The sequence below is a fragment of the Labrus bergylta genome, chromosome 11, assembly GCF_963930695.1.
Source record: "Labrus bergylta chromosome 11, fLabBer1.1, whole genome shotgun sequence".
NCBI lineage: Eukaryota > Metazoa > Chordata > Actinopteri > Labriformes > Labridae > Labrus > Labrus bergylta.
The window spans coordinates 10,358,436-10,380,994 of NC_089205.1; the positions used below are offsets into that span (position 1 = coordinate 10,358,436).

The window sequence follows — 22,559 nt, forward strand, 5'->3', positions numbered from 1 at the left end:
AGCGTCAGCTCTGCAGAAACAAATTCAATAGTAAATGTAATTCAGGTCAAATACTGTGACTGGGTCTGATTACCTTTATTTATACAAAAGCAGAGGAGTGGAATTCTCTATGACTGTAAAAAGTACCAGCCAAGATTACATTTAGGTTTGGGAAACAGATTCAACAGAAGATGTCGACTTGACTAAACTAAACAACTAAGCAGCAAACACCCATCACAAGTATTTTTAACAACCTCCGTGGGAAACTGACAGACCCAACTCAAGAAAATTCAAGTAAGCTTCACCAGGCTCATACAGCCGACTAGATACAGAATACAATTAAAAATGGTCTCTCAGCCAAATACTGTTGAAGACTTACACAGTGATCACATCCCCTGTTGAGGCTAAACTGAGTCCAGTTGTAGTCTGGACCTCAATCTGAAGTGGATTATCACAGATATTTCCTGGGTTTTCTCTCTTCAGGTAGGGAAGGGTCTCCCAGTCTCCAGAGCCACTGGGATTGTCCCGGTCAAACCAGTGTGTCCAGCATCCTGAACCATCATCAAGCAAGGATATATAGAACTTTAGTTCATACGTTACAGCAACATTAGAAATAAATGTTTTCAAACCAGGGCTTTACTGTATTTTAGGAATAACGGTGTTGGTTTCTTACCAGTAACTGAGGTAAAGCCGTCAGTCTGCTGGTTGTTTTCTGATGCTGTGGTTGGTGTGTTGCTGGTTGATGTTGTTGTCGTTGTAGGGCTTCCTTCTTGACTGCAGAATTCAGGCGCACACAAGAAACGAACACGATAGTCATGACACATGCCATGTGTCTGCTCTGAGTTCTTGCAGATGAATCCTGTGGCAGCGTCAGCTCTGCAGAAACAAATTCAATAGTAAATGTAATTCAGGTCAAATACTGTGACTGGGTCTGATTACCTTTATTTATACAAAAGCAGAGGAGTGGAATTCTTTATGACTGTAAAAAGTACCAGCCAAGATTACATTTAGGTTTGGGAAACAGATTCAACAGAAGATGTCGACTTGACTAAACTAAACAACTAAGCAGCAAACACCCATCACAAGTATTTTTAACAACCTCCGTGGGAAACTGACAGACCCAACTCAAGAAAATTCAAGTAAGCTTCACCAGGCTCATACAGCCGACTAGATACAGAATACAATTAAAAATGGTCTCTCAGCCAAATACTGTTGAAAACTTACACAGTGATCACATCCCCTGTTGAGGCTAAACTGAGTCCAGTTGTAGTCTGGACCTCAATCTGAAGTGGATTATCACAGATATTTCCTGGGTTTTCTCTCTTCAGGTAGGGAAGGGTCTCCCAGTCTCCAGAGCCACTGGGATTGTCCCGGTCAAACCAGTGTGTCCAGCATCCTGAACCATCATCAAGCAAGGATATATAGAACTTTAGTTCATACGTTACAGCAACATTAGAAATAAATGTTTTCAAACCAGGGCTTTACTGTATTTTAGGAATAACGGTGTTGGTTTCTTACCAGTAACTGAGGTAAAGCCGTCAGTCTGCTGGTTGTTTTCTGATGCTGTGGTTGGTGTGTTGCTGGTTGATGTTGTTGTCGTTGTAGGGCTTCCTTCTTGACTGCAGAATTCAGGCGCACACAAGAAACGAACACGATAGTCATGACACATGCCATGTGTCTGCTCTGAGTTCTTGCAGATGAATCCTGTGGCAGCGTCAGCTCTGCAGAAACAAATTCAATAGTAAATGTAATTCAGGTCAAATACTGTGACTGGGTCTGATTACCTTTATTTATACAAAAGCAGAGGAGTGGAATTCTCTATGACTGTAAAAAGTACCAGCCAAGATTACATTTAGGTTTGGGAAACAGATTCAACAGAAGATGTCGACTTGACTAAACTAAACAACTAAGCAGCAAACACCCATCACAAGTATTTTTAACAACCTCCGTGGGAAACTGACAGACCCAACTCAAGAAAATTCAAGTAAGCTTCACCAGGCTCATACAGCCGACTAGATACAGAATACAATTAAAAATGGTCTCTCAGCCAAATACTGTTGAAGACTTACACAGTGATCACATCCCCTGTTGAGGCTAAACTGAGTCCAGTTGTAGTCTGGACCTCAATCTGAAGTGGATTATCACAGATATTTCCTGGGTTTTCTCTCTTCAGGTAGGGAAGGGTCTCCCAGTCTCCAGAGCCACTGGGATTGTCCCGGTCAAACCAGTGTGTCCAGCATCCTGAACCATCATCAAGCAAGGATATATAGAACTTTAGTTCATACGTTACAGCAACATTAGAAATAAATGTTTTCAAACCAGGGCTTTACTGTATTTTAGGAATAACGGTGTTGGTTTCTTACCAGTAACTGAGGTAAAGCCGTCAGTCTGCTGGTTGTTTTCTGATGCTGTGGTTGGTGTGTTGCTGGTTGATGTTGTTGTCGTTGTAGGGCTTCCTTCTTGACTGCAGAATTCAGGCGCACACAAGAAACGAACACGATAGTCATGACACATGCCATGTGTCTGCTCTGAGTTCTTGCAGATGAATCCTGTGGCAGCGTCAGCTCTGCAGAAACAAATTCAATAGTAAATGTAATTCAGGTCAAATACTGTGACTGGGTCTGATTACCTTTATTTATACAAAAGCAGAGGAGTGGAATTCTCTATGACTGTAAAAAGTACCAGCCAAGATTACATTTAGGTTTGGGAAACAGATTCAACAGAAGATGTCGACTTGACTAAACTAAACAACTAAGCAGCAAACACCCATCACAAGTATTTTTAACAACCTCCGTGGGAAACTGACAGACCCAACTCAAGAAAATTCAAGTAAGCTTCACCAGGCTCATACAGCCGACTAGATACAGAATACAATTAAAAATGGTCTCTCAGCCAAATACTGTTGAAAACTTACACAGTGATCACATCCCCTGTTGAGGCTAAACTGAGTCCAGTTGTAGTCTGGACCTCAATCTGAAGTGGATTATCACAGATATTTCCTGGGTTTTCTCTCTTCAGGTAGGGAAGGGTCTCCCAGTCTCCAGAGCCACTGGGATTGTCCCGGTCAAACCAGTGTGTCCAGCATCCTGAACCATCATCAAGCAAGGATATATAGAACTTTAGTTCATACGTTACAGCAACATTAGAAATAAATGTTTTCAAACCAGGGCTTTACTGTATTTTAGGAATAACGGTGTTGGTTTCTTACCAGTAACTGAGGTAAAGCCGTCAGTCTGCTGGTTGTTTTCTGATGCTGTGGTTGGTGTGTTGCTGGTTGTTTCCTCAGCTGTTGGCCAACTGGTTGGTTTGAGTGTCTGTTGGTTACTAAATGTTATAGTCTGGCTTTCACTTGGATTAGCTGTCTTCATATCCTGTCCATTGTTGGAGGTCTGCTGCTTGTCCTTTTTATTGTTTGGTGAGTTGGTATGATCAGGAATCTTTGGGTCATTGTTTTGTGGGTTAGCTGTTTTCATGTCCTGTCCTTGGTTGGAGGGCTGCTGCTTGTCCTTTTCGTTGTTTGGTGAGTTGGTATGATCAGGAATCTTTGGGTCATTGTTTTGTGGGTTAGCTGTTTTCATGTCCTGTCCTTGGTTGGAGGGCTGCTGCTTGTCCTTTTCGTTGTTTTGTGAGTTGGTATGATCAGGAATCTTTGGGTCATTGTTTTGTGGGTTAGTTGTTTTCATGTCCTGTCCTTGGTTGGAGGTCTGCTGCTTGTCCTTTTCGTTGTTTGGTGAGTTGGTATGATCAGGAATCTTTGGGTCATTGTTTTGTGGGTTAGCTGTTTTCATGTCCTGTCCTTGGTTGGAGGGCTGCTGCTTGTCCTTTTCGTTGTTTGGTGAGTTGGTATGATCAGGAATCTTTGGGTCATTGTTTTGTGGGTTAGCTGTTTTCATGTCCTGTCCTTGGTTGGAGGTCTGCTGCTTGTCCTTTTTGTTGTTTGGTGAGTTGGTATTAGTGGGAATCATTGGGACATTGTTTTGTGGGTTAGCTGTTTTCATGTCCTGTCCTTGGTTGGAGGTCTGCTGCTTGTCCTTTTTGTTGTTTGGTGAGTTGGTATGATCAGGAATCTTTGGGTCATTGTTTTGTGGGTTAGTTGTTTTCATATCGTGTCCTTGGTTGGAGGTCTGCTGCTTGTCCTTTTTGTTGTTTGGTGAGTTGGTATGATCAGGAATCTTTGGGTCATTGTTTTGTGGGTTAGCTGTTTTCATGTCCTGTCCTTGGTTGGAGGGCTGCTGCTTGTCCTTTTTGTTGTTTGGTGAGTTGGTATGATCAGGAATCTTTGGGTCATTGTTTTGTGGGTTAGCTGTTTTCATGTCCTGTCCTTGGTTGGAGGGCTGCTGCTTGTCCTTTTTGTTGTTAGGTGAGTTGGTATTAGTGGGAATCATTGGGACATTGTTTTGTGGGTTAGCTGTTTTCATGTCCTGTCCTTGGTTGGAGGGCTGCTGCTTGTCCTTTTTGTTGTTTGGCGAGTTGGTATTACTGGGAATCATTGGGACATTGTTTTGTGGGTTAGCTGTTTTCATGTCCTGTCCTTGGTTGGAGGTCTGCTGCTTGTCCTTTTTGTTGTTTGGTGAGTTGGTATGATCAGGAATCTTTGGGTCATTGTTTTGTGGGTTAGTTGTTTTCATGTCCTGTCCTTGGTTGGAGGGCTGCTGCTTGTCCTTTTTGTTGTTTGGTGAGTTGGTATGATCAGGAATCTTTGGGTCATTGTTTTGTGGGTTAGCTGTTTTCATGTCCTGTCCTTGGTTGGAGGGCTGCTGCTTGTCCTTTTTGTTGTTTGGTGAGTTGGTATGATCAGGAATCTTTGGGTCATTGTTTTGTGGGTCAGCTGTTTTCATGTCCTGTCCTTGGTTGGAGGGCTGCTGCTTGTCCTTTTTGTTGTTTGGTGAGTTGGTATGATCAGGAATCTTTGGGTCATTGTTTTGTGGGTCAGCTGTTTTCATGTCCTGTCCTTGGTTGGAGGGCTGCTGCTTGTCCTTTTTGTTGTTAGGTGAGTTGGTATTAGTGGGAATCATTGGGACATTGTTTTGTGGGTTAGCTGTTTTCATGTCCTGTCCTTGGTTGGAGGTCTGCTGCTTGTCCTTTTTGTTGTTTGGTGAGTTGGTATTAGTGGGAATCATTGGGACATTGTTTTGTGGGTTAGCTGTTTTCATGTCCTGTCCTTGGTTGGAGGTCTGCTGCTTGTCCTTTTTGTTGTTTGGTGAGTTGGTATGATCAGGAATCTTTGGGTCATTGTTTTGTGGGTTAGCTGTTTTCATGTCCTGTCCTTGGTTGGAGGGCTGCTGCTTGTCCTTTTTGTTGTTTGGTGAGTTGGTATGATCAGGAATCTTTGGGTCATTGTTTTGTGGGTTAGCTGTTTTCATGTCCTGTCCTTGGTTGGAGGGCTGCTGCTTGTCCTTTTTGTTGTTTGGTGAGTTGGTATTAGTGGGAATCATTGGGACATTGTTTTGTGGGTTAGCTGTTTTCATGTCCTGTCCTTGGTTGGAGGTCTGCTGCTTGTCCTTTTTGTTGTTTGGTGAGTTGGTATGATCAGGAATCTTTGGGTCATTGTTTTTTGGGTTAGCTGTTTTCATGTCCTGTCCTTGGTTGGAGGGCTGCTGCTTGTCCTTTTTGTTGTTAGGTGAGTTGGTATTAGTGGGAATCATTGGGACATTGTTTTGTGGGTTAGCTGTTTTCATGTCCTGTCCTTGGTTGGAGGTCTGCTGCTTGTCCTTTTTGTTGTTTGGTGAGTTGGTATGATCAGGAATCTTTGGGTCATTGTTTTGTGGGTTAGTTGTTTTCATATCGTGTCCTTGGTTGGAGGTCTGCTGCTTGTCCTTTTTGTTGTTTGGTGAGTTGGTATGATCAGGAATCTTTGGGTCATTGTTTTGTGGGTTAGCTGTTTTCATGTCCTGTCCTTGGTTGGAGGGCTGCTGCTTGTCCTTTTTGTTGTTTGGTGAGTTGGTATGATCAGGAATCTTTGGGTCATTGTTTTGTGGGTTAGCTGTTTTCATGTCCTGTCCTTGGTTGGAGGGCTGCTGCTTGTCCTTTTTGTTGTTTGGTGAGTTGGTATTAGTGGGAATCATTGGGACATTGTTTTGTGGGTTAGCTGTTTTCATGTCCTGTCCTTGGTTGGAGGTCTGCTGCTTGTCCTTTTTGTTGTTTGGTGAGTTGGTATTAGTGGGAATCATTGGGACATTGTTTTGTGGGTTAGCTGTTTTCATGTCCTGTCCTTGGTTGGAGGTCTGCTGCTTGTCCTTTTTGTTGTTTGGTGAGTTGGTATGATCAGGAATCTTTGGGTCATTGTTTTGTGGGTTAGCTGTTTTCATGTCCTGTCCTTGGTTGGAGGGCTGCTGCTTGTCCTTTTTGTTGTTTGGTGAGTTGGTATGATCAGGAATCTTTGGGTCATTGTTTTGTGGGTTAGCTGTTTTCATGTGCTGTCCTTGGTTGGAGGGCTGCTGCTTGTCCTTTTTGTTGTTTGGTGAGTTGGTATGATCAGGAATCTTTGGGTCATTGTTTTGTGGGTCAGCTGTTTTCATGTCCTGTCCTTGGTTGGAGGGCTGCTGCTTGTCCTTTTTGTTGTTAGGTGAGTTGGTATGATCAGGAATCTTTGGGTCATTGTTTTGTGGGTTAGCTGTTTTCATGTCCTGTCCTTGGTTGGAGGTCTGCTGCTTGTCCTTTTTGTTGTTTGGTGAGTTGGTATTAGTGGGAATCATTGGGACATTGTTTTGTGGGTTAGCTGTTTTCATGTCCTGTCCTTGGTTGGAGGTCTGCTGCTTGTCCTTTTTGTTGTTTGGTGAGTTGGTATGATCAGGAATCTTTGGGTCATTGTTTTTTGGGTTAGCTGTTTTCATGTCCTGTCCTTGGTTGGAGGGCTGCTGCTTGTCCTTTTTGTTGTTAGGTGAGTTGGTATTAGTGGGAATCATTGGGACATTGTTTTGTGGGTTAGCTGTTTTCATGTCCTGTCCTTGGTTGGAGGTCTGCTGCTTGTCCTTTTTGTTGTTTGGTGAGTTGGTATTAGTGGGAATCATTGGGACATTGTTTTGTGGGTTAGCTGTTTTCATGTCCTGTCCTTGGTTGGAGGTCTGCTGCTTGTCCTTTTTGTTGTTTGGTGAGTTGGTATGATCAGGAATCTTTGGGTCATTGTTTTGTGGGTTAGCTGTTTTCATGTCCTGTCCTTGGTTGGAGGGCTGCTGCTTGTCCTTTTTGTTGTTTGGTGAGTTGGTATTAGTGGGAATCATTGGGACATTGTTTTGTGGGTTAGCTGTTTTCATGTCCTGTCCTTGGTTGGAGGTCTGCTGCTTGTCCTTTTTGTTGTTTGGTGAGTTGGTATTAGTGGGAATCATTGGGACATTGTTTTGTGGGTTAGCTGTTTTCATGTCCTGTCCTTGGTTGGAGGTCTGCTGCTTGTCCTTTTTGTTGTTTGGTGAGTTGGTATGATCAGGAATCTTTGGGTCATTGTTTTGTGGGTTAGCTGTTTTCATGTCCTGTCCTTGGTTGGAGGGCTGCTGCTTGTCCTTTTTGTTGTTTGGTGAGTTGGTATGATCAGGAATCTTTGGGTCATTGTTTTGTGGGTTAGCTGTTTTCATGTCCTGTCCTTGGTTGGAGGGCTGCTGCTTGTCCTTTTTGTTGTTTGGTGAGTTGGTATGATCAGGAATCTTTGGGTCATTGTTTTGTGGGTTAGCTGTTTTCATGTCCTGTCCTTGGTTGGAGGGCTGCTGCTTGTCCTTTTTGTTGTTTGGTGAGTTGGTATGATCAGGAATCTTTGGGTCATTGTTTTGTGGGTTAGCTGTTTTCATGTCCTGTCCTTGGTTGGAGGGCTGCTGCTTGTCCTTTTTGTTGTTTGGTGAGTTGGTATGATCAGGAATCTTTGGGTCATTGTTTTGTGGGTTAGCTGTTTTCATGTCCTGTCCTTGGTTGGAGGTCTGCTGCTTGTCCTTTTTGTTGTTTGGTGAGTTGGTATTAGTGGGAATCATTGGGACATTGTTTTGTGGGTTAGCTGTTTTCATGTCCTGTCCTTGGTTGGAGGTCTGCTGCTTGTCCTTTTTGTTGTTTGGTGAGTTGGTATGATCAGGAATCTTTGGGTCATTGTTTTGTGGGTTAGCTGTTTTCATGTCCTGTCCTTGGTTGGAGGGCTGCTGCTTGTCCTTTTTGTTGTTAGGTGAGTTGGTATTAGTGGGAATCATTGGGACATTGTTTTGTGGGTTAGCTGTTTTCATGTCCTGTCCTTGGTTGGAGGTCTGCTGCTTGTCCTTTTTGTTGTTTGGTGAGTTGGTATTAGTGGGAATCATTGGGACATTGTTTTGTGGGTTAGCTGTTTTCATGTCCTGTCCTTGGTTGGAGGTCTGCTGCTTGTCCTTTTTGTTGTTTGGTGAGTTGGTATGATCAGGAATCTTTGGGTCATTGTTTTGTGGGTTAGCTGTTTTCATGTCCTGTCCTTGGTTGGAGGGCTGCTGCTTGTCCTTTTTGTTGTTTGGTGAGTTGGTATGATCAGGAATCTTTGGGTCATTGTTTTGTGGGTTAGCTGTTTTCATGTCCTGTCCTTGGTTGGAGGGCTGCTGCTTGTCCTTTTTGTTGTTTGGTGAGTTGGTATGATCAGGAATCTTTGGGTCATTGTTTTGTGGGTTAGCTGTTTTCATGTCCTGTCCTTGGTTGGAGGGCTGCTGCTTGTCCTTTTTGTTGTTTGGTGAGTTGGTATGATCAGGAATCTTTGGGTCATTGTTTTGTGGGTTAGCTGTTTTCATGTCCTGTCCTTGGTTGGAGGGCTGCTGCTTGTCCTTTTTGTTGTTTGGTGAGTTGGTATGATCAGGAATCTTTGGGTCATTGTTTTGTGGGTTAGCTGTTTTCATGTCCTGTCCTTGGTTGGAGGTCTGCTGCTTGTCCTTTTTGTTGTTTGGTGAGTTGGTATTAGTGGGAATCATTGGGACATTGTTTTGTGGGTTAGCTGTTTTCATGTCCTGTCCTTGGTTGGAGGTCTGCTGCTTGTCCTTTTTGTTGTTTGGTGAGTTGGTATGATCAGGAATCTTTGGGTCATTGTTTTGTGGGTTAGCTGTTTTCATGTCCTGTCCTTGGTTGGAGGGCTGCTGCTTGTCCTTTTTGTTGTTAGGTGAGTTGGTATTAGTGGGAATCATTGGGACATTGTTTTGTGGGTTAGCTGTTTTCATGTCCTGTCCTTGGTTGGAGGTCTGCTGCTTGTCCTTTTTGTTGTTTGGTGAGTTGGTATTAGTGGGAATCATTGGGACATTGTTTTGTGGGTTAGCTGTTTTCATGTCCTGTCCTTGGTTGGAGGTCTGCTGCTTGTCCTTTTTGTTGTTTGGTGAGTTGGTATGATCAGGAATCTTTGGGTCATTGTTTTGTGGGTTAGCTGTTTTCATGTCCTGTCCTTGGTTGGAGGGCTGCTGCTTGTCCTTTTTGTTGTTAGGTGAGTTGGTATTAGTGGGAATCATTGGGACATTGTTTTGTGGGTTAGCTGTTTTCATGTCCTGTCCTTGGTTGGAGGTCTGCTGCTTGTCCTTTTTGTTGTTTGGTGAGTTGGTATTAGTGGGAATCATTGGGACATTGTTTTGTGGGTTAGCTGTTTTCATGTCCTGTCCTTGGTTGGAGGTCTGCTGCTTGTCCTTTTTGTTGTTTGGTGAGTTGGTATGATCAGGAATCTTTGGGTCATTGTTTTGTGGGTTAGCTGTTTTCATGTCCTGTCCTTGGTTGGAGGGCTGCTGCTTGTCCTTTTTGTTGTTTGGTGAGTTGGTATGATCAGGAATCTTTGGGTCATTGTTTTGTGGGTTAGCTGTTTTCATGTCCTGTCCTTGGTTGGAGGGCTGCTGCTTGTCCTTTTTGTTGTTTGGTGAGTTGGTATGATCAGGAATCTTTGGGTCATTGTTTTGTGGGTTAGCTGTTTTCATGTCTTGTCCTTGGTTGGAGGGCTGCTGCTTGTCCTTTTTGTTGTTTGGTGAGTTGGTATGATCAGGAATCTTTGGGTCATTGTTTTGTGGGTTAGCTGTTTTCATGTCCTGTCCTTGGTTGGAGGGCTGCTGCTTGTCCTTTTTGTTGTTTGGTGAGTTGGTATGATCAGGAATCTTTGGGTCATTGTTTTGTGGGTTAGCTGTCTTTCCTTGGTTGGAGTGCAGCTGCTTGTCCTTTTTGTTGTTTGGTGAGTTGGTATGATCAGGAATCTTTGGGTCATTGTTTTGTGGGTTAGTTGTTTTCATATCCTGTCCTTTGTTGGAGGTCTGCTGCTTGTCCTTTTTGTTGTTTGGTGAGTTGGTATTAGTCGGAATCATCGGGACACTGTTTTGTGGGTTAGCTGTTTTCATGTCCTGTCCTTGGTTGGAGGTCTGATGCTTGTCCTTTTTGTTGTTGGTATTATTAGAAATCTTTGGGACATTGATTTGTTTTGTTTTTTGTTGCTTATTTGGCGGGTTACTTTGATTCTCTTCAGTCCTTGTGTCGTTTTGAGTGTTGGTTTTGGGGTCTGTTGGCTGTTCATTGTTTCCTGAGTTGGCATGTTGTTGGTTTATTGGAGTGTTGTCTGCTATCATGTGGATGCTTCCTTTTTTGCATTCTTCCTGGTAGCTTCCTGTTGATTAAAATGAATAATCAGTATTTAAGTGTGAACATTAAAGAAAATGTTGACGATGATCACTGAGGTGTTTTTAAAAGAACTTACCTACAAGCAGAACCGAAACCAAAGCAATACTCACCTGTTGGGGAAAATTTTTTAGTTATAAAATGTCTACTCAGCACAAAATCAGCATTGAATGAAGGAATAAGTTAAATTCAAATACAATACCAATTTCATCATTGCTGCAGCTTGAGTTGAACCATTCAACCTACAAGACAAAATGTAATTTTTTTTCATGAGTTCACTACACAATGCGTTTTGGTATTTGACACCGTCAGGACTTTACATTCAATGTTTATTAGAAAAAAACAAACTTTTAAGTTTAAATGTCTAGAATGTTTTTATTTCTGATGGGAGGGTGTTCAACTTCTGTGGGCCTTTCACTGGAAAGGATGACATGCTTGTCTATGGTCTTTTTTTCTCTTGTCGGGGCTCCTTTACAGGTGTAGTTTTGAATCATTTGACGGACCAGTTCTGGGGCAGTTCTGGTAGTATGATTGAATTGAATTAAATGATGTGACACAGTTTCTTTCCTACATTTTTCAAACATGGTATATTGGTATCATTTCTAACAGCTGAGAGGTCAAACTCCTTCTTGTTTCCAGAAGGCTCTAACTACACAAACTGCATGTAATCAAGTTTTAAAGCAGGGGTCTCAAAGTTCTATTGGGTCTTTGACACAGGTTATTCTACCTGTATTCTATTCTTTTATTTGCATGAGCTGCTCTTTGTGGCTCACTCCATAGGAAGCTTTGCTATCATTAGTAAAACTTTTGTTTTACATCAGTTAAGCCAGGAGAAGCCGGTAAGAAGTGTGGACAGAACTGAAGACCGTCATGATGTGCGCGCGTTGTAGCGGTGTGCCTGTCGTTAAGTCCTGTGGCTTTGATACAATTCTGGCAACTTGTGAGCAAATAAAACTAAAGAGATATCGCCCATACGATCTCTTTTGAAAACTTGCATTCTGTGTCACCTCTCTCAGGTGTTCAGCCTGTTTGCTGATTAGCGTAATGCAGGAGCAGCTCGTGCGCCCGGCCACTCGTCTTTTTTATGATTACTCCCGGCTGAGAAGATAGTTCAAAGTGCCCCGTTTAATTAATATTCGTATCATGATATCAACCTTTACGTTGCTCATTTTACATATAGGTTTTAATATAATTCGAGAGATAAAAAATCTCTAAATCTCTAAATCATGATTTGTCGTATAGGCCTCACATTTCTTGTCTAACTGGAAAAATCTCAGGACCCAAGTCTCAGTGGGTCCTCCCTGCTAAAACAAAGGATAAATAAAAAAATTTAAAAAAAAGAGAATAATCAGATTATAATGTAAGAGAGAAATCAAAGAGACTCACCAAAAGGAGCTGCTGGAAGAGGAATCGTCTCGCTGCAAAGAATAAACCAGGTGTGAATTCCAAAGACTATTGTAGGAACACACAGTCAGAATGTTTTAAATGGTGACATGTCCACGCCCCTGTTATCATGTTTATAACTAATTAGTATGATAATTGTGTGGCGTTTAATGGCAACAAAGAGAGAATGACTTTAATGATGTGGAAGCATGCAAATAAACTGTTTACTCATCACTGGACAGTCCCTCTCTCTGATTGGCTTTACACGCTCCGTTTCATTCCTCTGCTGGTTATTAATTACTTGAAACACCTGCTGGTGACCTGCAGGTACTACAACAACATTTTTAGCTTTCTTTAGAGGAAACCAGTTTTTTTCTTGTCTTTCACCAAAACTTAAACCTTAAACTCAAAAAGAGACAACGTTTAAACAGTGACTGTGTCCACGCCCGTGATATCAGTATTATCACTAATTATTAGTCTTTTGTGGTGTTTAATAGCAACAAAGAGAGAATGACTTTAATGATGTGGAAACATGCAAATAAACTTTTTTTACTCATCACTGGACCGTCCCTTCCTCTGATTGGTTTTATCAATGGGATGCAGAGATTGTATAAACCACAGCCACTAAGGATATTTGTTTTTTACTGCTTGTTTTGGTGTCAGACTCCCACAATACACTATGTTCTCTCATGTTTGACATTAAAACCAGTTTCTGCCCAATGAAAAACCTCTTCTCTGAATAAGACATCAGGTGAACTAGATGTCAGCATTAAAATGATTTGACACCACGGATAAATATTGGGTACTGACATTGGCTCATGCCACATTTATTCGCCGATGTCTGCCAACACCGCCGATACCGACGAGTACCGATGTTGAACCGATGCATCCTGAGTTTACTCATCACATGACACTGTCTACGTCAGATTGGTTTGGTTGGTGTACTAAGGTCTGGTGTGTTTTATCTTCTGCTTGTTATTAAGACCTCAAACAGAGACAATGACAGTGACTGTGTCCACACCCTTGATATTATTATTTTCACCAATTATTGGTCTTGTGTAACATTTAATGGCAACCAAGAGAGAATGACTTTAATGATGTGAAAACATGCAAATAAACTGTCCCTTCCTCTGATTGGCTTTACACGCTCTGTTTCATTCCTCTGCTGGTTATTAATGAGAGATTATCAACAATGATGCTGCACCTTCGCTTGGTAACTTTAACTGTATCATGTCCTATGTTGGAGGTTATTCGTTCTTGTTACCCAAGTTGTATTGCATATATCTGTGTTTGTTGTCTTGTTTTGTTCCTTTACTAATGAATATATGTTAATTGTCTAGATTGAATTCTATGATCACAAATAACATTTGTCAAAGGGACTGCCAATGAAAATTAGCCTTTCGGCCAATTCAGGTACATTTACATCAGTCTGAATGTTGATTAATGCACACTGTCCCTTTTCAAATACGCGAAACACCTGCTGGTGACCTGCAGGTGAGTGAGATATTAGGACCAATGATTGAAAAAACATTCTACCTAATAAAACTACGAGTCTGAATAAGACGCCCGTTACAACATTTCTCATGAAGGATATTTTTTATAAATTGAGGAAGGTGCACATTAATAGACATATCAGGAAAACCTCGATGTAAATATTTTGGATTCTGACTTCAACCATTAAACTAATTTATTATCACTGCTCACAGAAGATCACACAGTTTTAAAAATTAAACAAACACAAACAGACAAACTTACATTCAGATGATTAAAAACACAGGACGCCCAGGGAGTGGGCACCAGAAAGGGAGGATAGATTTTATACACGATCACATGACTGATTTGTTTCTAACAATGTTTGAGTTTTATTTTGAAGGTCAGTCGTTGTCACAGTCCTGACATGTGATGGTCATTTAATCAATCAGAGACACCCCTCTCTATCTCTCTCTCGCCCTCTTGGGCAGTAAGGGGTTAAGAGCTCATCTAAATATTCGGGTGCAAAGACCAAATGGGGCTCTGTAAGGCATCTGAGTGAGACGGCCGACCAGTGAAGCTGAACCAGGTGTGAAGTGAGATTCAAATCCTGGACCCGATCCCTTTAACTTACTCTCTTAACCTCATGTCTTTAAGAGAGCCACCAGACCTGGGTTAGTTCAGTGTTTGTTCCAAGCTCACAGCTAAATGTGTCTGATTAAACCTCCCTGTCCCCACTTTACTCTTCTTCATTTTTAATGATTTTAAACTTTTATTCTCAATAAAGATCTTCTACCGGTGAGTATCAGCGTCCTATAAACACTCTGATGCTTTGATTGGACGGCTGTTTTCAGTCGGTCTATATCTTATCTGTCCCTATGAAATAAAACACAAAAATAAAATCCAAATCCAGATCCACATTCCTAGACTGATCTTTGCGCACCTTGCATCATACGCACCACACCTGTCCTTTTTTTAAATTACAGCTTTGTACAGATGACTCAAACACATCATTATTTTATTAAGTCAATTATCAGAATTACCAACACATCAGAGAATTAAAATATTCCAGGTAATTCTTGCTCAATGATAAGACCGGTACACTACAGACAGTATTCTTTAATGGATGTCTTTATGAGGTGAAATTGATCAAATGTGGGATTCCGCAGGGTAGCTGCTTGGGTCCATTGTTATATTCTGTATTTACAAATGAATAACCTCTAATCCTAAACAATGCAAAAAATAGCCATGTATGCTGATGACTCAACGATATACACTGCAGAATCTACAACTGATGAACTCTCAGGTGCATTGAACAGTCATAACAGTCAGTAGTTAAATGGATAGCAAATAACAAATTGGGTCTTAATGTCTCTAAAACTAAAAGCATTGTATTTGGGACAAAATAGTTCTTAAGGAACGAGCCAAACTAAAGCTGGATGTAAATGATGTGGCAGTCGAACAAGTTCAAGAAACCAAACTTCTTGGTATAATAGTTGATAAAAAGTTATCCTGGTCTAAGCACATGGGTGGGGGTCTTTCAGTTTTAAGAAGATGTTCTAATATTTTACCTCCAAATGTCATGGAACAAGTTATTAAAACAATTGTCTTATCTATTGTCTCGGTTGGACAATTGCTCAGAGGTTTGGTCAAGCGCTGCCATGTCACACATAAAGAATTAAAGTTGCTCAGAATAAGGCAGCACATTGGTTACTTCGCTGTTCAAACAGAACGAATGTGAACGAAATGCACAAAAGGCTAGCATGGTTGAAGGTAAAAGAAAGATGTACTTTCATTGCTTTGTTTTATGAGAAATGTTTCACTAACTAAAGTGCCAAGGGTATTGTATAAAAACTTGTGTTTCAGGTCTGGTGAACATGATTAAAGCACCAGGCATGCCACTGAAGGCAGATTCACACTTCCTAAGGTGAGAACAAGCATGATGAAATGTACTGTAGTGTACAGAGCCATGGCTACATGGAACACTCTGGGCATATTAGTCATGAAAATATTAGAAATCGATTTAAAGTCTCATTGAAAAAGTATCTCCTTGCTGATCAACTCTCTGATGACTTTTAGACAATGCTGATCTACCCTATGATCTAACCTTTAATGTGTTGTATTCCACCTTTAAATCCTGGGCATATTAGTATTATTAACGGTATCTAGGTCCTGTGTTGTGTAGAGTCTGAATGTTGTAATGTTTTTGTTACTGATGTTGTGGTTATTGATGTAATATGATTATGCAGCCTATAGTTCAAAATGTTTTGGTGGACTCAAGGCAGAAAGGCTTAGGCCACAGCTAATGGAGATCTGAATAAATGAAATGAAATGGCTTCATCTGTTGGCTCGACACCACTTTAGCAGAAAGGCCTCTGTAATTAGTGCCCTTGGATGTTGACTCATGAGTGTTTGTGTTATTACAGTCAGTTATTAATCCATTGAAGTTGTGTTCACACCAACAGCTGGAATGAACCGTTTCAGGACTTTTCCGAGAGTTGTAATTATTGAGTCACCAGTCAATTGTCATGGACAGCTGCTATTAATATATAAAGTAGGACATCAGAGTGTAGCTCGATCAGGGCCCTGTCCACCTGTTCATAGAAAAACACAAACAAAAATAACAACGTGAAACACCTGCTGGTGACCTGCAGGTGACCGAGATAAATATAAATATAAAAATATTTATTACAAACTGATCGATGAGGAAATGAACATTAATGATGTCTGTGAACGTTCTCAGTTATCTCAGGTCATGTTAATTGAAGCTTGATTCAAAGTTACCGGACTTGGTTGAAGACCTCTCCTCCTCTGAAAGGCTTCTTCACTTCTAAACGGACTGGTGATCGGAGTGAGAAATTTAAATCTCTGTGGGTCTGATTTAATTTAATGTTCATGGATCCCCACAGTACGGACATTTCTCTCTGTCAGCCAAACACAGAGACTAATGACGGGGGTCTGGGAGGAGGGTTCAACCTGTCGTAGGAGGAGGGTAAGGATTGGAGGTCATCTCTGAGGGTGGGCGCTGTCTTGGGGATTTGTTCTGTTTCCCTTTAAGGTCTTCTGTGATGTTAAAGAAGCTTGTGTACTAACACCACTATTTCTTACACCAAACAAACGCCAATCTGGAACAACCCGGACTTTACAATAAACAAGAAACCACTCCACCTCTCAGCATGGATCACTAAAGGCATCACACACCTCGAGCACATTTTTCATAACAACACTCTTGCCTCATTCCCTCATTTGATTCAGAAGTTCGGCATTGGGGAACAGCACTTTCTAGAATATCATCAAATCCATTCTTCTATAAAAAGCAAAATCAATATTATCACATCCAACTTTGAACTTCCACCACTAACCACAGACATAATCAATATCAAAACAAGGAAAAAAATATTATCTAAAATCTACAAAATAATCTCGAAATCTGACCAAACAGTATCCGTACCCTCCACAAAATGGGAAACTGACCTCCAGATAGCCCCCAATGCCGACTTCTGGACCCAAATCTGCAGAAACATATTCTCCATATCAAACAATACAAACCTACAACTCATACAATACAAGATTATTCACAGACACACACACACACACACACACACACACACACACTTCCTAAATATGTATTGTTTTGCCTGTTCTACAGAGTTAAACTGCCTTGGCCGGGTCTCCCTGAAAAAAGAGGTTCTTAATCTCAATGGGACCGACCTGGTTAAATAAAATCACTTAAGTTAATAACTGCTGTGGCTGGAAAGAGAAAAACACATTTACAAAGTGTGAAATAGGCTACTTTTACATTTTGTAAAATATTTTAATATTTATTTGTCTTATCATGGGCTGCAGCCTGCACAGTGCTGCAGTGGTTTGTGCTGTCCCCTCACAGCGAGGAGGTTCCTGGTTTGAATCCCTGTCTTACAGGAGCCTCTCTGTGTAGTTTGCATGTTCTCCCTGTGCATGTGTGGGTTCTCTCTGGGTACTCCGGCTTCCTCCCACAGTCACACAGACATGCTCGTTAGGTCAACTGGTGTTAACTGGAGTGTGGCTGGTTGTCTGTCTCTATGTCAGCCCTGTGATTAGCTGGTGAACAGGGTGTAACCCCGCCTCTCACCCAATGACAGCTGAATAGAAAAGTGGCATAGATAACAGATGGTTTTGTCAAATCATACCAATCATGTAAAAAAAAAACCATAATGCATCGCTTCTACAACTGTGTACATTTTAAGTCTGTAAATCTGTTCTCATGATTTTTGTATAAAGTGTTCATTATTTTATTTTCATTTATTTTTATTTGTGTGACTTCCATGGATAATACATCAATGGTCTCTCTCAACACTTCTGCCTTATTTTATTTAATACCCTGTTATATTTCATCTTTCTTGAACTGCGACATACTATTATTATTATTATTATTTTACTTAATTTTATTATAATCATTATTAGATACGAAACATAGTATTTTTATTTTCTTGTCATTTTACATCATTACTTATTGATTGATTTTTTTTGCTCTTCCCTCTCATTTGCGCACCACTGCTCAACTCTTCAACTCTCTTCCACCTCTCAAGTCCCCTTTACTAAGCACCTTCTCTCCCTCCCCTTCTCTCTCTCTCTCTCTATCGCTTCTTTCACTTTTTGTATCCTTTCTTAGGTATTTCATATAGTTTTGTAGTTTTTCTGTTCGTAGTATGATGTGTGTCTATTGATGTCTTAGTATTTTGCTGTCTTTATTTGTCTTATTTATTTTTTTCTGTATTTTGGAGTCGTTGTCCTGACCTGAAAAAAGAAAAAAAAAAGAAGCTTGTGTAGTTGAAGGTAAGTTAGGACAGGTGTGAACACAAACAAATATTTGCATGCAGAAATCCAGGTCAGTGTGTTAAACAGTGACACAGGACACACCCACAGAGTTACTATTATCATTCATTATTCTAATGATGGTTTGGCATTCAATGGTAACAAAGAGAGAATGACTTCAGCGTTTGTAGCATGTTGTAATAACTTTAGACTGGCACAAAAAGGAAAGGACCAAACGTGGGCCGGGGGTTCCAGAAAGATGGCGTTAGGAACATAGACCCCCTTTACCCCAACACGTTCTATCGAGGTGATGGACAAACAAAAGAGAAATGAGAGATCCTCACTCGTCTTGTTCTTTTTAAATATAAATGCTAAAATAATCATGAGTAAATGAAAGAGAAAGTCTTTGTGGAGAGCAAAACATTTTATTACTAACACTGGAATAGTTCATTTGTATATTATTATACAGCAACTAACTGCTTTACAAAAAGAAAATGATACAGTATCACATGTATGTACAGTGTAGTAAATATACCATCTCAGATTGTACACAAAGTATTTACAGTGGTCACACATACTGCATTAAAAACCTAACTCAGGACTATTATACTCTACAGACGTGGGGGTTTGCATAACACCAAAGAAAACATGCCACATGATGACCATCTTCATCTTTACAAACCCAACACTGCTTTTTCATTAGTGCAAGTTAACCACGTGTTTCAGAGGTCACACAATCCTTATTCCTCCATTCACACACACATCAAACACCTGCTATGCTTTTTGACCCTGCTGGGTTTCTGTAGCAGGTTCGTTTGTGATTCTGTGACGACGACGGCGATCAGGAAGTGACGAGGTGACGTTATCAACATGATCAATACTGTGAGATACCGTGTTTTTGAAAGCGAGACATTGTCTGTGATTTTAACGATTGATAGTAACGAAAATTCATGATCGTTAAATGTTTCAGAAGACGAGACGAAAGAATCCATGAAAACTATCATACCGACTCCTCCTCCTACTGTCAGCATCACACAAACACGCTGAAACATTGGCCACGTGTTTGTCAGAACGTGACCAGGAGCTCACCTGCTAGTCTTGCATGATTGCAAACAAGAAGCGACTCCATGTTGGTTGCCATGGATTCCAAACAGGTGTCTCATGAAAGGGAGTGCAGCTTCAGGAACAGTTACAGTGAAAGGTTGAAGACGGAGACGATGACATCACAGTCGCTTTGTACCGACCCAAACATCCGTCGTGGTCGTCACAGGAGGTGATCTGAACCACTAAGAGGTGAAGACTTCATGCAGGACCGCGACCTCAGGGTTTATATACACGCTTCATGAGATGAGACATTGGAGTGAAACAAGGAGAGAGATACGTTGACTCAGCCGGGGAAAGAAGTCATGAAGTCAGGTTGGGTGTAACTGAACTTCTCATCAGGTAGTCAGTGAATAAACTAGATGGTGACATAAACACTTCCAGGTGTGACACCGTGAACAAACAGGAAGTCAGAGTTGGACAACAATACTCAACTCATGGCGTGGCGTGCATAGATGGCAGGTAAGACTCTTCTGGAGGAGAAATCATCCTGCAGAGTCCTTTTGACTCTGTGATCAGATTCTGTGTTTCTGACCTGCAGGCAGCTTGAAGTGATCGATCAGTAATACTGAAGTGTCTGCTTTACATATCCTCACAGAAACACCACCTCTGAAACCCGACACATCTTGACTGATTACAATCAACGTCTGACGTTTCACATCCTCCAGGAATCAAACCCTGTGATGATGCTTCCTCCTGGTCCCCTCCTCCTCCAAAGACCACAGTCTCCTCAACAGTCTCCTCCTAACCCCAGTCGTCACGTCTCCTCCTAACCCGTCGCCTCCTCTCCTCCTAACCCGTCATCTCCTCTCCTCCTAACCCCAGTCGTCACCTCTCCTCCTAACCCGTCGCCTCCTCTCCTCATGCAGCATTCTAAGACTCGACATGTAGAGCAGGATGAGCTGCAGACATTCTGCTGTGAACTCGAGCTGAATTTGAAAGGACTAAGTTTGTGTTTGCATCAATGACGAGCTGTAGATTAAAGGAAAGATCCACCATGTCACAGTCTTACTCTGACGAGATGGAGGGTCAGTATGATGACCTGAGAGTACGACGAACTCGGAGGTCAGAGGTCAGATGTTAACGTTTGTTTACACAGATGTGACGGCGTGAGACAGCTAGCTCGGTGACGTCTCCTAAAAGCTCCTGTTGTATCCTCAGAGACCTCTGACTATTTCTTCTTCTGTGTTTTTATGACCTGAAACATTCTCCTGTGGATCTTTTCAGACTCTCAAGGTTGATTTAAAGCCGACTGTTTTATGAAGCTTAACATTTGTTCAGAGTTTGTAAAAGAATAAAAGGTTGAAACATCTCTGTTGATGCTGTTTCAAAGTGTCTCTCTGATGACTCCTGTGGTCATCAGCTGTAACTGCAAGTTACTTTCAGACCTCACTGTAGACTAACGTTTGAACGTTGAGTTCTTGTCGATCATTTCAAATAATTAAAAAAACTAAAGCCTCATTTTGATTGGACAAAGATAAAAAAAACATTTATTAATTAATAATCTGCCACATAAGAACTTTTATTATTTCCTGTTCATCTTTCAGCATCCAGAACATGAATGAGGGACGGATCAGTTTGAATGATTTAAAAGTGAATATATAAATGTGTTTCTAAGCTGCAAATTACAAACACGTTCTCCTTTAATGGCATTCTGTGATGTCATCGCTGCAGCTCAGAAACTAAAGCTGGTCTGATCCTCTTTCTCTGTACATCATCATCCGAAATGTCTGCCTCATTGCAATGCAGCGAGCAGAGAGAGGGCCATGTCACCTGTACGAGGAAAAACCTCGTGGTGGACAGGAGGAGGAGAAGGAAGAGGAGGAGCTGGAGGAAGAGCAGGAGGAAAAGGAGGGGCTGGAGGAAGAGCAGGAGGAAAAGGAGGGGCTGGAGGATGAGCAGGAGGAAGAGGAGGAGGAAGAGCAGGAGGAAGAGGAGGAGGAGGAGGAGCTGGAGGAGGAGGAAGAGCAGGAGGAGCTGAAGGAGGAGGAAGAGGAGGAGGTGGAGAGTTGAATATTATTGCCCATTTGACAGTTTTCGTTGTCACTGAGTAATCAAATTAAAAACGCTGCAGATTAAAAATGTAAATAAAAACTGATCAGAGCGAAAGAGAGAGAGAGAGAGAGAGAGAGAGAGAGAGAGAGAGAGAGAGAGAGAGAGAGAGAGGGTTAGGGGGAGTAACCCTTACCCAGGACTGAGAGGAGAGACAGAGACCTACAGGAGAGAAAGCACAGCTCTGACAGAGGAGGTGACGGAGCTGAGAGGAGAGAGAGACAGCGTGGAGATATTTACACGGCTGCTTTTGCCCTCGTCTTTGAAAAGAAGGAGCAGGAGTAGAAGAAGTGTGGCTCTATCTAGCTGTACAGGATAAATACTCTCAGGCATCAGGGTATATGGATGATTGTATATCTGACGATCATTGGAGGGTGCCGGCGAGGCAGCTCGTGTCGGTCTCATGGTGATATGAACGGCTCCGCCTCCATAATTAGTACCTGTTCTTTGTCCCAGCAAGGTTTACCTTTATAAATTGTACACATTAAAAACCCTGACAAAGGCACACCATGGAGAGAACGGCAACATCTATTCAGCACTAAGGACTAGTTATACATTATCTGTCTATGTAAAATATGTACAGGGCTGAGGGGAGGGGCTTAAGTGTCATAGAGGCCCCGCCCTCACTCAGCTGCTGCTGTCATTGGCCATCAGACTCACAGGAGTGTTTAAGGAAGGCCGAGGGACGTAAAGACAGTTTTTCAGCCACAAAACCTCCGTATCCGGACTGTTTGTGTCCGTCAGTGTAACCGTCCAGCGTCTGCATACGAGCTCGCACACGACCTCCGGACACGATTCCACAGAAGAAGAAGAACTCCTCGACCACGTGCCTCCTCAAAGGACAGCAGCATTAAATTCAAGTTCGCCCTCTCCGATATTCCTCCTCAATGCAAAATCACTCCTGCCAGAGCAACATCCGTGAAGAAGGAGGAGAAGAAGAAGACGACGATGGAGTGCAGCATGAGGCCTGGCAGGCTGGGGGCGGGGCTTAAGAGGAGGAGGTGGGCGCTGCATGTTGTCTCCGCCCGTTCAGACGATCTTCTTAATGCTCGGTCTCTTGAAGCTGCCGGCGCTGCGCTGCTTTTGAACCTGACTGGCTGAGCCGTGGCGAGTGCGCCCCCCGGTGGACAGAGCAGAGCTGGGGGAGAGCTGGACGTTCTCCTTGTCCACACCTTCAGGGACACAAAGAGGTAGGTGAGCTCCAGCATTTGAGAATG

The 22,559-nt window shown here is 42.0% G+C and overlaps 1 protein-coding gene across 3 annotated transcripts in view; it reads right to left on the minus strand.

Moving 5' to 3' along the window:
• Positions 1-18,594: 18,594 nt before the first annotated feature.
• The window catches only part of nf1a (neurofibromin 1a), a 74,081-nt gene continuing 70,116 nt past the window's right edge, over positions 18,595-22,559 (minus strand). For all 3 annotated transcript variants that reach the window (XM_065959906.1, XM_065959907.1, XM_065959905.1), the window contains one exon: positions 18,595-22,514. In XM_065959906.1, the coding sequence (XP_065815978.1) occupies positions 22,372-22,514 (143 nt within the window). In that variant the 3' untranslated portion in view covers positions 18,595-22,371. The remainder of the gene's footprint in view (positions 22,515-22,559) is intronic.